The 15,924-nt window shown below is 37.9% G+C and overlaps 3 protein-coding genes across 3 annotated transcripts; 1 reads left to right on the top strand and 2 right to left on the bottom strand.

The window, feature by feature from the left end:
* Positions 1–106: 106 nt before the first annotated feature.
* Ras64B (ras-like protein 2) lies at positions 107–13,935 on the top strand. The gene is made up of 4 exons (XM_043411608.1): positions 107–721; positions 10,641–10,728; positions 10,848–11,059; positions 11,302–13,935. The coding sequence occupies exons 1-4, from the start codon at positions 617–619 to the stop codon at positions 11,494–11,496; spliced, it is 600 nt and encodes a 199-aa protein (XP_043267543.1). The 5' UTR covers positions 107–616; the 3' UTR covers positions 11,497–13,935.
* On the bottom strand, positions 2,724–3,861 carry LOC122406253 (uncharacterized). The gene is made up of 2 exons (XM_043411609.1): positions 3,674–3,861; positions 2,724–3,446 (listed from the first exon to the last, which is right to left on the bottom strand). Exon 2 carries the CDS (start codon positions 3,433–3,435, stop codon positions 2,902–2,904), a length of 534 nt encoding a protein of 177 aa, XP_043267544.1. The 5' UTR covers positions 3,436–3,446; positions 3,674–3,861; the 3' UTR covers positions 2,724–2,901.
* On the bottom strand, positions 13,729–15,832 carry LOC122406251 (centrosomal protein of 83 kDa-like). The gene is made up of 3 exons (XM_043411607.1): positions 15,406–15,832; positions 14,833–15,156; positions 13,729–14,570 (listed from the first exon to the last, which is right to left on the bottom strand). Exons 2-3 carry the CDS (start codon positions 15,154–15,156, stop codon positions 13,962–13,964), a joined length of 933 nt encoding a protein of 310 aa, XP_043267542.1. The 5' UTR covers positions 15,406–15,832; the 3' UTR covers positions 13,729–13,961.
* Positions 15,833–15,924: the final 92 nt, after the last annotated feature.

Here is a 15,924-nt window from a genome sequence, read left to right as displayed (position 1 = left end):
CGACCGATTCAAGAGAATTTGAAACGCAAGCAGCGGGGCGCTCGAATCGTACTAGTGGACGCACGTTTAAGAAAAAAGTCGTCGGCTCTCCCGTATACGACGCTCGTCCCCTGTTGCTTCTCAACAGTCGCGGGGATACACCGTCAAGTGGAGTATCGTAAACGGCAAGGAACACGCGCGCGGGCGCACGCACACAGCCATATGTTCGCGTTGAAACACTTATTGAGAGTAGTACTCGAGACGAATAAGAACGAAAAAAAAACTGTCTCGAGTTCAATAGCTTGATCCGTCGAGTGTAGCAAGTTCTCACGAACTTTTCGAATAAATAATTATTTTTACTGGTTTTTTGTAAAATTATATCTCGGTGCAACAATATTTACGGGAGTGTCGATAAGGCGCGAGTGTCAAATATATATTTATTTCTTTTTTCGTCGTCTCGACGCATTGCCTTTCAAGGTCCTTCAAGACTCGACAAGTTCTCATCCCCGAAAGTCAAATTATCGACGTTACTTTTCATTGAATCTTTGCCGACGTTATTTCACCCGCTCGTGATAAAAATACGAGGATTAAAACGCCGAAAACAAGTTCTCAAGTATTGTGTTATATCGGTATAATTATGTCGCGAACCGGTGAGAGACAGAGCTACGCACAGACGTACAAACTCGTCGTAGTGGGTGGCGGTGGTGTTGGTAAATCCGCTATCACGATTCAATTTATACAGGTAAATATTCAACCCGTTATTTTATTCTCATTTATTTGGTGCGTCATTTCTTTGTGGTTCTTTTTTCGAACAGTACTTCATCCATTCAAATTTCTTGTAATTGACAATTCCACACACGTCGTGAGTCTAGCCGTAAGACACGTTGGTCCGTGAGCTCGAAGATCGACAGAGTATGGGGAGAGTATACAACTACGTCATTTTCTTTATTAGCGCATCGAGCTTCTCGGATTACGACGAACCTTTTTTCCGATCGCAAATAAAGTCGTGCATCGTAATTTGTCCCATCATATTTACTCTATTAATGCCACAAAATATTCCTTTCTATTAAACTAATTGTATCTTCATAAAAGTCACTCCATTGGGGATTATCCGAGATAATATTTCAGCGTGAAAAAGATCGTACACAAATCGATCAGCTGTATTGTGTCATTGTTAGAGAATGCGATCGATAATCAACATACACACTGCACACTCCAGAGATTCATGGCGCGAGGGCAAACGGATTTTTCCTACGACATACTAGTTTATCCTGCCGTGACTTCAGTCAAAATTAGATTAGACGTTAGTAGGGCGTCCGAGAAGTCACTGATTCGTTGCGCTTTGCGCTTATAAAAACGACGAAGGACTAAGGGCAGTGGCGGGGGGGTTGTGATCCCGGAGTGTTCGCGGGCTCTTAGTCCAGAAGAATAAAATTAAGTTCTATTCTGGAATGACGTAGGTTAGCCAATTTTTTTCTAGGTTCATTAGATATGGACGAACATATCTTCACTTATGCCCCAAAAAGTTAGGTCCGGATTTGTCCGTAACCGTTGTTTAAACTTTTGGAACCCCACGTTTTGTTAAATAACGTCTTTGTTATGGGTTGTACACGGAAACTGTTCAAACAAAAGTTGCTCGTCTCATCATTCTTGAAAAAATGAGCCGTCATGAGATCGATTATCATTATTTGTTTAGTTGCAGAACCCAAAGTCCCGTGAAAAAAAAAAAAATACATTTTTCGTTATAAATTGATAAATAAACAACGTGTGGCTTTGAAACTCATGATACAAGTAATATAAGGTATCTTCAAAATTATCGTACAAATTTTTTTTGCTTATGTTGTATAGTTTAGCAACAATCCGCAACAAGCCAAAATCCGTAAATCGTCTGCCCAGTCTGATCGCATTGGCCTACAGGTAGCCAAAAAATCATGGAGTCAGATCGTTACTAGTACTTTCCATAAATGGAAAAAAAAAATTTTTATACACCAAAATCACAATTTTTGGGCGACTTGAAATTTTATGCTTTTAAACAATTAGAGATATCTCGGAGAATTTTCATATTATTGTAAATATTATGATAGATTGTACTTGCCCTTCATTTGACGAGTAATTTGAAAAAAAAAAAATATGAATATCTTGGTTAGAACCGGAGATAATGATGTTTAAGTGTTATTTTGTTTATTGTTGTTGTTATCAACATTGGGGGGTGGAAAAAAATATCATCTACCTCTCAACACCCCAGGGAATCACCGTGAATTTTTTCAGATCCTTAGGTGCGTTTTATCTAATTAAAAAAAATTGATTAAAGTTCGTCGAGCGTCGTCAGTCGGAGAAATGAGACCGAGCGGCGTGGTGGGGGGTCCGAGGCCTCGCGCGCCCGGCCGTTTCTACCGCTTACTTAACAAATCGATTACTCCGTTAATAATTACCGTACAATAGTTTATTTTTTTTTTAACTATGCTATTTTTTTCTCAACAATTCGAATCTGAAATTAGATTTTCAATATTCATGAATTTTTTTTTTTTTTTTTATTTGAGTAATATTCTTAGGAAATATTGCTCGAAATAATTTCAAGGACATAATGTGAGTTTGAAGATAGAATAAAAGAAAACAAAATTTAATTGGGATGGTGTGAGTATATATATATATATATATACACATATAATGGAAGAGCGAGAGAGAGATTCAAAGCGTAAAATCATTTAAAATACGTAGGATAATAGTACAAAAAATAAAACTGATTCAAGCGTCAATGACATTTAATATTACAATACGTAAAATAATTGTGAACATGTGACCATAAATATACAAACATTTTTTTCGCTCGAAATTGTGTATACATATTATATTAAACTTATTTATTACATTATTAGCTATATTATAAAATACACGAGTGGAGCCTAGGATCGTATACATACATTACATCGTTGTTTTCTGTTTTTTACAAGTAGGCGAATAATGTACCATTGAATCATCATCGAATTCTTCATTTTCATTAGTATCCAACGCATACGTTACGTCTTCGTTACTTTCGATCAGATCTATTTCTACCTCAAGATTATCTCTCGAATCTTTGATGAGACTCACAGTTTCCCGTTTCGAAACATTTTTTTTTTTTGCTTGATTTTTCAAAAATGTTTCAGATGCATCTTTTTCACAAAATAAACAATTCGTCTCGAAATCGAAATCTGTTGCTGTACCGGAGCGTGTGGATGCAGCGCACGTATTTGATGTTGCGGCGTTGATGCAGGCTTGGATACTATTCGCATGAGTGTAACTTTTATGACACTTACTATGAAGTACGATATTATCCTTGCCACGGAGTTCTCGATGTTTGTCGTCTCTTCTCTGAACACTTGCCTTGATTAATGTTCCCAGCGCTTTTTCTTTAAGGTGAATCGTTTTGCCCTCGTCTAACGATTCCTTGCACAGGAAACATCGATTTTCCTCCATGATCAGATAACCTACGATAACATAATATGCTAGTCTTTATTTTATTTCCATTACAATAGTATGACAAATACTAAAAAAAACAATTTTTTGTTTTGAATGATGATTAGTAGAGTTGACTTTTTGGAATAAAATTCTATAGATATTACAAATTAGTGAATGTGTTTAAATAATATAAGTTGAAATATGTTTTAATGCATTACAGTAAACAGATCAGACATTATTACAAATTATAACTTACCACAGAGCGACGTATTTCAGCAAACGTAATATTTAGCGACGTGTTTCACCAAACATATTTCACCACAGAATGTAAAATTTCGTTCGTATACTGACTGTTCGAAAGGAAGACTCAGACAGAAATGACCGTCTGTGGAGACTTTTTCTATACCTGAAGAACCTTCAGCCGAAAACATCTGCCTCAGTTCGAGGGGAGAGGGTAATTCACAGAAAAAAACCCGTTATAATGCTTTGAATCTCTCTCTCGCTCTTCCATTATATGCGTATATATATATATATATATACTCACACCATCCCAATTAAATTTTGTTTTCTTTTATTCTATCTTCAAACTCACATTATGTCCTTGAAATTATTTCGAGCAATATTTCCTAAGAATATTACTCAAATAAAAAAAAAAAAAAAAATTCATGAATATTGAAAATCTAATTTCAGATTCGAATTGTTGAGAAAAAAATAGCATAGTTAAAAAAAAAATAAACTATTGTACGGTAATTATTAACGGAGTAATCGATTTGTTAAGTAAGCGGTAGAAACGGCCGGGCGCGCGAGGCCTCGGACCCCCCACCACGCCGCTCGGTCTCATTTCTCCGACTGACGACGCTCGACGAACTTTAATCAATTTTTTTTAATTAGATAAAACGCACCTAAGGATCTGAAAAAATTCACGGTGATTCCCTGGGGTGTTGAGAGGTAGATGATATTTTTTTCCACCCCCCAATGTTGATAACAACAACAATAAACAAAATAACACTTAAACATCATTATCTCCGGTTCTAACCAAGATATTCATATTTTTTTTTTTTCAAATTACTCGTCAAATGAAGGGCAAGTACAATCTATCATAATATTTACAATAATATGAAAATTCTCCGAGATATCTCTAATTGTTTAAAAGCATAAAATTTCAAGTCGCCCAAAAATTGTGATTTTGGTGTATAAAAATTTTTTTTTTCCATTTATGGAAAGTACTAGTAACGATCTGACTCCATGATTTTTTGGCTACCTGTAGGCCAATGCGATCAGACTGGGCAGACGATTTACGGATTTTGGCTTGTTGCGGATTGTTGCTAAACTATACAACATAAGCAAAAAAAATTTGTACGATAATTTTGAAGATACCTTATATTACTTGTATCATGAGTTTCAAAGCCACACGTTGTTTATTTATCAATTTATAACGAAAAATGTATTTTTTTTTTTTTCACGGGACTTTGGGTTCTGCAACTAAACAAATAATGATAATCGATCTCATGACGGCTCATTTTTTCAAGAATGATGAGACGAGCAACTTTTGTTTGAACAGTTTCCGTGTACAACCCATAACAAAGACGTTATTTAACAAAACGTGGGGTTCCAAAAGTTTAAACAACGGTTACGGACAAATCCGGACCTAACTTTTTGGGGCATAAGTGAAGATATGTTCGTCCATATCTAATGAACCTAGAAAAAAATTGGCTAACCTACGTCATTCCAGAATAGAAGTCAGTCGATTTTATAGCTTATTCGTCTGGACTATCTCGTCGTTCGGCGTTTCGACCGCCATCTTTGATACGCCTTTCTACAGATTATTTTGTAATTCGCAAACCGTGCATCGCACCTCGAAATAGTTCGGGACTTTTCTCTTCAGAATTTTACGATTTATCGAGCCCCCTTGTCATCCAATGCGACTTTTTGGACACCCTGCGTACCGAACATCGGCACTATCGCGATGGATCTGCTCGAATTGCTGGGTAACGAAGGTGTATCGAAACCCCAGGAAAATGTTAAACGAAGTGAAGCAACTCGGGAATGGCTTTCATCGATGAAAAATATCCATCACGCTGATGAAACGCCTCAATTTTCTTAAGGCTCTTATCAAATCCCGCTTGTCATGTTTTTCTCGTTTTTTGTTGTTTCTCGAGGTTCGTACGTGCTGAAAATAGAATGACGCGGAATCGTGTGTTTGGTGAAATTCCATCTCGAGTTTAATTAGCAGAATAAACGATAACGCCGAGGAGCTGTCAACAACGTCGACGAATTAAAGCAGTTTGACCCAACGTTATGAAAAATTCTTGTGCATCGTTGTCAACCGGGATTTCTCTCCAAGACTTTGAATAAATAGATCGACAAGCCGTCGGATCGGCTCAATTGCTCAAGCCCATTGATTATTGACGAGGGGAAACGCTTCGGAGAGAAAGAACTCTGAATCGTGTGCGTGGGAGCAAAAGTTGAGCCATCGGATCGGACACTCGTTTCGCCGAGGCTCGCGCGTCTTAACGCTCTCCCTCATTTTCGAGAGATTCAGGCCTTGGACCCTGATTTAAAATTCTATATTTATTCTTACAAATTTTCACGGACACGAGGCGAGACGCGAGCTCAGACTCGGACCAATTCATATGCGAATCACTGCGTTTGTCGATTTATTAAAAATTTCCTCACCGCCTCGCCTCAATGGCGAATAAAATCGCGATAATTCCAACTGCAAAATGCAGCTTCGAATGGGCGCGTTCAGCTTTCAAAATGCCTCAAAATCTTCACTTTTCATTCCCTCTTAAGGAGGGTGGCTACCGACGATACAATGTTGCCATGCTAAACCATGTTAAATACATTAAAAATTTCAAAATGATAAGAATTTAATAAAATTTGGTGAACATATTCTTTAGGGCCAAATTTGACAATAGAAATTTTTAAAGATTTTTCTTCTGTACAGTTATCGAGTAATTGATCACTAAAGTTCAAGTGTATAAGCATAGCGTTTCCATACATATAGGTATACATTCCGGGCATAAGAAATCTGCTTTAATGCGTAATTACTCGATAACTAAGCAGAAGAAAATTTTGAAAAAAATTGTGTCTTCGGACTTGATGTTGAAGAACATTATAACCAAATTTGATCAATTTCTTATCATTTTGACGAGTGTAGCCACCCTCCTTAATAAACTCTTCGAATCCTCGCATTTATAAAGCACCGAACGAGAGCAAGTCTCGCATAAAGTCCCGAAAAAAAGCATCCTCCGCGTCAGGGACTTCGGGATTCGAATTAGCGTGGCTAATTCACAACAAACGTTGCTGAAACGCTATATTCGCGTGCGCTCGTCTAGCGGTCGAGCTATATTCCTCTTCTCGTTCTATTCTTGGTAAAACTCAAAGCCCGCGGTTTTCCTCGGCTCTGCACCACTCGCTCTTCCACTGACTCACGTAATGATGTTTGCCTAGAGTCGCTGCGGAAGATTTCATTTTCTCGGCAACGGCCAACACGCTCGTGTATCAGCCGATCTCGTATGATAACGAGCGTAGGATTTTTACGTCCAACAGAGAAATGTCAATTTGGAACTTTTACTCAACAATTTTTAATTCTTTTTTGCTCGACAATTCGTCATCGAATCGCGGTCTTTACGCACGGATCGAACACTGTCAATGTCAACTTTTATTTTATTTTTACTATTTTATATTTTGCTTCCTCACAGAGGAAGCTATGCAGCGATGAACATTTTCTTCCAGTTTTCAATGTCAATGTGCTCAAAATTTCGAAAAACATGAAAAAATCATATCTTTGAGAAAACGATTTGAGATACAGGGCTACCGTTTTTCGTAGATGTTAATCTGAACAAGCTCCTCGTTCTCTGATAATTTTGTCAGAATTTGAAAAAAAATATGGATCCTGCGACGCTTTGAAATTTAAAAAAAAACGGTGTCGACGCTGTAACTTCCCCAAATTTTATGATTTATTACTCATTTTTTTTTTATCTATAGATTATCATAGTAGGAAGGTTGGCATTGAATTTGGGAAATATCGCTCGAGCGGTTTAAATTTTATGATTTTTCGAATTTTACGAAAATACGAGTTTTTCGCGAAAAATCCGGTTTAATTTTTGGAAATTTATTTGGAAAAGTTAAAAGTCGGTAAATGAGTTGAAATTTTATTAAAAAAAAAAATTAAAAGTAACGAATTGCTTTCTCAAGCTTTTGGAACGATGCTTAAAGCTTCCTCTATGCGAGGAAGCCAAAATGAAAAATATAGCACCTCATACAGTAAGCTTTGAGCGTCTTTCCAAATTTCAATTTCCATCATTTTTTGACAATTTTTTACTATTTATTATAATATTAACTGACATTTCTTTTTTCATTATTTATTGTTCGAAAGTTATTTTTTTTTTTCTTATTGCTCATTAGATTTGATGGTTTTTTGTTAATTTTTCAAAAATTTTATTAAGGCCTTAGTACACTTGCGATGGGCGGAAAAATAAAAAAAATTTTTATTAGATATTCTTCAAGTACAGTGTCCGAAGAATCCGATCGTCCGGTGCGCGCGGGCCTCTAATACTTGAATCTTCAAACGCGATTATCTCAGAATCGTCGTTTTTCAAAAAAACCTTTGCGGGGGAGACGACGATTACCAAAAAACTATTAATCCGATTCATACAAATTTATACCACTTATTTATCACAATAATGGCTAGGGCCTGGACGAAGGATTTCGTATTTTGTTGGAAAAAAACATTGTGCCAAAAAGCCGAAAATTTAGTACCTCAAATAATGATTTTTTTGTTAAAACTGTCGTTATTTTTTTTCAACTAAAAATTTTTACAAATCCTTCGTCGTTCACAGCATTTCAATAAACATTTATTTTATTGTCGAAAAAAAATCAAGAAAATCACGTTTTCCGCCAGAACATCGAAGAATCCACGATCATCGATGTCGCGATCCGTTCAATGATTTCGCCGCCTCATATACCACAGGGCCGTTCGAATTCTCGATTATTTTCTTTTGAGTTTGCTTTAGAAAAAGGCCTCGCGAGAGATCGGGCGCCTCGCAAAGACGCGCGTGGGTGCGAGACCGCCTCCTACGGGCATTCCGCGTAGAAAGGCCACACATGTGCTATTTTTCACGTGTATACACACAAGAAGTGCTCGAGAAGAAACAGAAGAAACGTACACGAACGAGCGAAGGCAAAGATTGTCCTCCCAGCGTGTACCCACGTCTTTTAACCTCGCTTTTTCTCAACGAGCCTCTCTTTCTTCTTCTCGAACAAGATCCCATACACGAAACGAGAGTTTCCCCAGACTTTTGTCCTCCGTGTAATTCAAACACGATATTTCCAGTGGAAAAATACGGAACGACCAGAAAAAATCGTCATAGTTTTTGATTTTTCAAAATTTCTCCGTTTCCCCTTGGAACATTTGCAGAAACATTTTTGCCGAGAAGAATCTTCCGATGTGAAGCCTCCTAGCACTTTCGATTAATGAATTCTACACGGAGAGACTTTTATACGAATATTTCGAATGAATTTGCTAGAAAAATTGCTGTTTTATAGCAGTGCTGTTCTATATCGCCATTCTATTACATTTCAACAAAGTCCATAGTAATTTTCATGCCGAAAGCAGTTCTCTCAAATTTTACTATGTACGACAGGCAAAATTTAGGTCTGCGACATTCTTACATCGAACGATGTACGGCGATATCCGAATGTCACTCGTGTCTTTGGCGAAATGTTAAAAATTGGTGAATTGGACTGGACAAGTTGCTTGAAATTTTACCATGTGCCACTGGTTAATTTTCATGTTTATACGGAGCAACGCCTCATATAATTGGTGGGCGCATGAATTTTGCTGTTATTGAGCTAAATTCAGTGCGGTAAAAGGGAAAATGAGAAACTATGCAATTTTTCGTATAGCACAGAGAAACGTCTGCTATGTTATCTCCGAAATTTTCATCAAATCATTTCATTATTTACTATGTTTTTCATCAAAATTCGCTCGGTGTTCATTTTTTATATAATACAGCGCGTTATTTATTATGAACTGTGGTAATGGTTCCCTAAACATTTGCGTTATTTGATGTGATCCGACGTTACTACAAAAACATAGTCATTTTTGCTATAAAAGTCTCTCCGTGTACGCATTTTTTTCCCCGATAAACAAAACTCGGCTAATTATAGTTATTTCTTCTCCCCTCTCGTGTGTCCCAAATTTGCAGAAAGTCAAAAATATTGCGTGGTGGGGATCGCGTCTGTTTATCGCTATGCGTATATGCGTTGGACCGGTTTATATCTGGCCCCTCGTCGTTCGACGATGATATCACGCCTCGTTCCTGACTTATTAGCGCCTTCGTACTGGCGCCGCAAAACATTTCACGCTCCCTTTCGATCGACGTATGGAAATGCAGCAGCATTTTGTTGCCGAATTTTGTGCGTTCGTTCGGCTCCTTCTTAGCGGATATTTCACGTCGGACTGCTCGAGTTTCCTCACGCTCTCATCGCCGCACTTTTCCGTTCCCCAATATCAATTCTTGCTCACACTGTCGACGCCGTTCACGCGAGCGAAAGGATTGCAGGATGTAGGCGCTCTGCGAAATAATGAAAAAAAATGGATTCATCAAATTTTCATCTTCGACGCCCATTCAATCGTCACGTCTCGAGACCAGGATCCTCAAATTATTTTTTCGAGCACGTAGAATCGTGGAAGAACAGTAGCAGCTGTACGAGCTTCTTTATGGGCGGCCAGTATCGCGGTACGCGTCTCGAGAACGGAACGTTTTCTTTGCCGAGCTCGCCCAACGAAATATCTCCTCCATTTCAAAACATTTATTTGACCGTTGAAAAACTACGATCTGCGAATTAGGGAGGAAACAAAATTGTGGAATTACAAATTCATTTTTTTCGTTGGTATCCTCGCGGACTCGAACGTTGCAAACTTCAACGTCACAATATTTCAACGAAATTGGATAGGAATAGGAATAGAAATAATCGAGTTCTTCCAAAGAATTCTAGCAGAATTCTGTCAGAATGAAAAATTCTAACGAACAAATATTATTCGACAAAATTTGATGAAATATTTCCTCGAATTGTTTAGTGTCGGTCATAGAATTTTATCTTCAGGAATTTACCCACGTACGTTGACCGAGAATGAATGAAATTCTAAAAAGATGAATAAAAAAGTGAGCGCGTTCTTTGTACTCAATAAAAATTCGCTTCTTTGGTGTTTTCAGAGCTACTTCGTGACCGACTATGATCCAACGATCGAAGACTCGTACACGAAGCAATGCGTCATCGACGACGTACCAGCAAAGCTCGACAGTCAGTAGACAAAAACAATGAACTCTTTCAGGCGTATCCGGCCGGTTTTAACGCGTCACGTTTTATTTTGAATTCGCCTCGTGCATGTGTGTTGTATGGTCGTTTGTTTGTTTTGACAGTACTCGACACCGCTGGACAAGAAGAATTCAGCGCGATGCGAGAACAGTACATGCGAAGCGGCGAAGGCTTCCTTCTTGTGTTCGCAGTCACCGATCACTCCTCATTCGACGAAATGATGAAGTTTCACAAACAAATATTGAGGGTCAAAGACCGTGACGAGTTCCCCATGCTCATGGTCGGGAACAAAGCCGATTTGGACCATCAACGGGCGGTGAATATTTTCATTGTTTCCTTTCCTGTTTATTGAGGTCTCGCATTGCTTTTCTTCGTTTATAAAGATTATTCATTTTCTCAATTGTTGCTGTCAGTTTTGCAGATTCCTCGAGGAATTTTCGCGCTTTTGTGATTTCGAGGTTCAGATCTTTTTTATTATCGATATGGGGGTTTTATAAAAAACGTCATTTTATCGTTATTTTTTTCTGGTGCGTGAAAAAAAAAAATTTTCGATTGCAGGTGTCCATGGACGAGGGCCAGAATCTCGCAAGACAACTGAAAATTCCATACATCGAGTGTAGCGCGAAACTTCGTATGAACGTTGACCAGGCGTTTCACGAGCTCGTGCGAATTGTGAGAAAGTTTCAATTGTCCGAGAGACCACCATTGAAGCAGAATTACAAGAAGAACAAGAAGAAATGTTGCATGCTGTAAATTTGCGTGGGAAAAGGAGAGAGAAAGAGTGAGAGGGAAAGAAAGCGAGGGAGGAAAACCGACCGAAAAAGGGAGATTCGAAAAGCGTGAAAGAAACCGAGTGGCTATGGCATTTCGAAAGAACACAGCCGGTCAAAAGTCAAAAACAATCGAGAGTTAGGATCAGACTTCGAAACGATGAAAAATCGGTTTTTTTCAAGGGGTGGAAAAATTACAAGATGACAATCGGGTTTACGGGCTTCAATGCATGAACAAACGCCTTCTTTTCTCGACCTTCGAAAACACGAATAAAAATTCAATCTCTGTAAAGATTGGAATTTTCGGACTCTCAAAATCCGGGTGCATTTTCCGGACGCACGACATTGCGAAATATCGCTCGATCGTTTATGAAATATTCGAACAGTTTTGTTCGAATTCGGAACTATTTTTTATACACCATATTTATACGAAGGTAGTGTTGAAAATTGTACGACTTCTCGTGCATTGACCGAAGCTCTTCGTTGAATTTTATTTCTTTCACTTTGTTTTGTTACGGCCGAATATTTGTGAGAATCGCAGACGAAAAGATCAATTGGGGTTAACCAACGATTTTTCAAAACAAAAAATCCAAAAAGCAAAACGTGAATGGCGAATAATAAACTCTCTCAAACTTTCTAATCATTTATTTTATTATCTGCAGACTTAAAATTGTGATAAAGTAAATGCCACTGGGCTGCTTGAACAGCGAATCAAAAGTACAAAATTTTCGCACAAATATTGCTGGACCAATAACTTCCTGTTTCTTGTAGATTGAGTACAAAAACGTTATCATTTTTTGTCTTGTCTATTCGCCGTTTACTGGATTCTTAAGATATTTGGTAATATCGTCTTCAAACGAATATTATAGCTTAAAATTTTTTAACTTTACAACAATTATTAATGTTTTTTTGCATTTTTAAAACCGAGCAAAAAACAGAATCTTTCAAGTCTGCATGGATGTATGCAATTTTCAGAGATTTTAAGTATCTCGTCGATTGAACGAAAAATAATCAAAGCTGCCAACAGCCAATGTGCAATACATTAAAGTAACATTTATATACGAATGATAACATTTAATATAACGAGGAAAAAATCACGATTCGATCGACCAAGCGCGATCGTCCAACCGCATTCAATTTTCCATCTCCGATCTTCGATATTCTCGACTTTCGATCCATTCAAATTGAACGACCGTTAGGAAATTAATGCGTAAAGTTTGTAAATATTTATAATTAATAGTCGACATTGAACAGTTTTAATCGCTCTTTTAATACGTAGAATATTTATTATTATTAACATGAAATTAGGCTCGATAACGTAGAAACTAATAAGAAGGAAATGTACCGAGGCATTCTTTTGCCCCGAGAAAAAGTAGCAGCGTCAATCGAAGGAACTTTTCATCAGTGGAGTGTGTGAACAAGTTTATCTTCCGTTTTCGACCTTTTGGGTAATAATTGACTTAGTTAAAGCCGTTCTCAAAAACACGATCAAATACGACATGTGATAATTTACGATCGTTCTGAAAATCCAAACAAAACGGAGTCGCCGAAAAATTGGTTATTTTCTTTTTCAATTTACAGTCTTTCTACGAACGAAGACCAGTGAAATATAATAAGAATTTTTAACTTTGCGATTCAACGACTGTATTTTTCCTGTCGCGACCCAGTTGAGTCAAATCAGTGCTAAATTTTTGGAGCTGTTTCTACAAATTGTCCTGCATTAATCGACGATAATAGAGAATGGATGCCACTGCCAGAAATCTCGGTAGAATCGAAGGAAATTAGAATCACGGAATCTGTAGCCACGAGGGCGAAACAGCGATCGATTTTTTGTTGTGAAATATTAGCAAATCTCTTGTGATATGAGTGAAGCTTTTCATTTTTCACTCCTGCCAGGGGCAGTGGCATTCATTCTCTGTTATCGTCGATTAATGCAGGACAATTTGTAGAAACGGTTCTAAAAACTTGGCACTGATTTGACTCAACTGGATCGCAAATAAAAAAATACAATTGTTCATTTGTTTGAATTGAGACTTTTCCATTTCTAGACAATTTAATCAAACATTATTATTTTCTATTGAATTTAAGTGAAATTCTTAACGTTTATTATTTCACGAGATTTATCTCGCGTGAAATTCATCTCGTTAATATTAATCTTCGTCATTTTGGGCCTTGAGAGAATATTTCGAGTAAAAAAACAATAATATTAAGTACAAAATGTGTTCGAACATACGAGGGCGTTATTAAGCAAAAAAAACGAATAATCGACCAATAATTCGTTATTTTTACGATCTTTTAACAAGGCCTTTCCCCGCCCCCTTATTTATACGAAACTGTTGCTAATATAAAAAAAAAAAAAAAAAAATCAACAAAAACAACAACGAAATCAAAATAATTATTTAATAAACGTACGATAAACAAATGTCGATGATTTTGTTCGTACTTTTTTCATCCTCGTGAAACGTGCCCGCCCGAAGTTCTTTCGTTCGCCGAATCAAAGACTGATTTATCGCGAATTTGCCTCGATACTCGTTCCAATTCTTGGCCATGCAGCATCAAGTTTGCCCTCAGCGAATTCAACGACTGTCCTAAATTCCTGATGTCGCTCAAAAAGCTTGAAATTTTTTTCATCCACTCTTCGTGTTCCTTCCTAATATTTGTAATTCTCGTGGCGAATTCCGGACGCTCGGTGGCCCCGATTATTTCGTTGAAATTCCGTACAAAGTGTTTCGCATCGGCCAATTTAGCGAGCCAAATTTTTCGCTCTTGCAGTTGCAACTTTATCGAGTACTTCAAAAGGATCATCATTTTTTCACACTTTTCTAGTGAAATATCCACTCCCTTCATTTTTTCCGGCATCTCTTTAATACGAACGATGAGATTATCCCGACGATCGCGAAATCGAACGCACTCGTTTTTCATCGTTTGCAATTCGAGCTTGTAACGAAATTGCTCGGCCTCCAGTCGCTCGTAATCCTCCTTCGTTAAATTCGGGCCCGATATCGCGCCACGTTTTAGTTCCACTTCTACCTCTACTAATTCGTTTCTCAATCGCGTCTGAAAGCATCATACACACTGAGATAAACAATTACGAAATCGTGCTGTTTAAAGTACTGAATTTTGATATTTATCCTTATTAAAAAATCTTATAATCCCTCATTGGAATTTCGATGCTTGACAAAACATTTTCCAATCAGGAATTCTTCGCTCTCATTTATTTATCACAGTATTTTCGTTCCTCAAGCTTTTTGCTCCCTAAAAATGATCCTCATGGCAACAACGGTGCCGAAGCTGTAGCCTCGTTTTCGTTTTTACGTACATAACGGATACGAAATTTTGCGATGTCCCTCATTCTGTCAAGTTGTCGCGTCATCAAAGCTTGGACTCTTTTCATACTCAGTGGCTTTCCACACTGCCACGAGGAGGAGCCAATCTCACGCTCTTTGCTTATCATTTCGTTCGTTTCGTTTTTCGCATCTTCTTTCCTCTCCCTTATTCGAGCACGCGTTCGGGTGAGCTCAGCTTCCCAATCATCGCCAGAAGCTCTCAGCTCCTCGTTCGATCTTTCCAATTCGTCCAGCTTCCTTAAATACTCGTTCAACAAGACGTCATCCTCGGACTCGTTGGTACAGACGTGCATCATCTAATAAAGGGTTGAAAATACAGATGGATCCATTGGCCAAGGCACCGATGTTATTTCTTTACTCTTTTTATTATTTTTTTATTTTTCATTTTATTATTTTTTGTTCGTTTTTTTCAGTTTCGACTATTTGTACGTTCTACGCGGAAACATGCGAGCGAAAAGTTTTGAGTAAGAGAAAAAAATGGAAATTTAAGAAACTCTTTGATGACGAGAACGGAAGTTTCTGTGGTTCTGGAATGATGAAATTACCTGTTTTCTTTTGAAGTGCTCGACGAGGTATTCGTGGAAGCAATTGTTCCTCGATTGGATATTTTTGCCTTCTTCGATAGCGATATTCAGTCGTTCGATTATTGCTTCCCTGTCGAAATAGGGTTCCTTGATCGATCCTTCACTCTCGGAAATATTAGGAAAAATGTCCGACTCCTCGTGGTCATCAAAATCCAAAGAATTGTGCCAGGAAGTTGGAGTCGTTGCAAAAAAGTTTTCGTCGTAGAATTGAGGCGGCGAGATTCCGAGGGTTCGCAACAATTCTAACGTCAAAACAGCAAAACGTCAGATTTATTGGAGCACATTTTTTGCCCGAGATCGACGCACTACTCGCCAAATTTCTTCTACTCAAACGACCTGCAATCTCCGATATCGATGGCTTCCAATTAATTGATTCCACTGCTCGAAAACTCTTGGACATTTCCGATGAAAAAAGTTGCCCTTCTAGCCGAAAAGCTCCCAGAGGACTGCAGCTTTTATTGACGGAAGAGAGAGAGAGAG

The sequence above is a fragment of the Venturia canescens genome, chromosome 2 (genome assembly GCF_019457755.1).
Source record: "Venturia canescens isolate UGA chromosome 2, ASM1945775v1, whole genome shotgun sequence".
Lineage (NCBI taxonomy): Eukaryota > Metazoa > Arthropoda > Insecta > Hymenoptera > Ichneumonidae > Venturia > Venturia canescens.
Note: the sequence above shows the minus strand (reverse complement) of the source record. Positions and strands in the feature narration are given on the sequence as shown.

Coding starts and splice junctions, on each gene's coding strand:
- LOC122406251 (XM_043411607.1), bottom strand. CDS start 15,156: ATGATGCACGTCTGTACCAACGAGTCCGAGGATGACGTCTTGTTGAAC. Junction 14,571..14,832: donor CAAAATTTCGTATCCGTTAT/GTACGTAAAAAC, acceptor TGATGCTTTCAG/ACGCGATTGAGAAACGAATT.
- LOC122406253 (XM_043411609.1), bottom strand. CDS start 3,435: ATGGAGGAAAATCGATGTTTCCTGTGCAAGGAATCGTTAGACGAGGGC.
- Ras64B (XM_043411608.1), top strand. CDS start 617: ATGTCGCGAACCGGTGAGAGACAGAGCTACGCACAGACGTACAAACTC. Junction 10,729..10,847: donor CGTACCAGCAAAGCTCGACA/GTCAGTAGACAA, acceptor TTGTTTTGACAG/TACTCGACACCGCTGGACAA. Junction 11,060..11,301: donor ATTTGGACCATCAACGGGCG/GTGAATATTTTC, acceptor TTTCGATTGCAG/GTGTCCATGGACGAGGGCCA.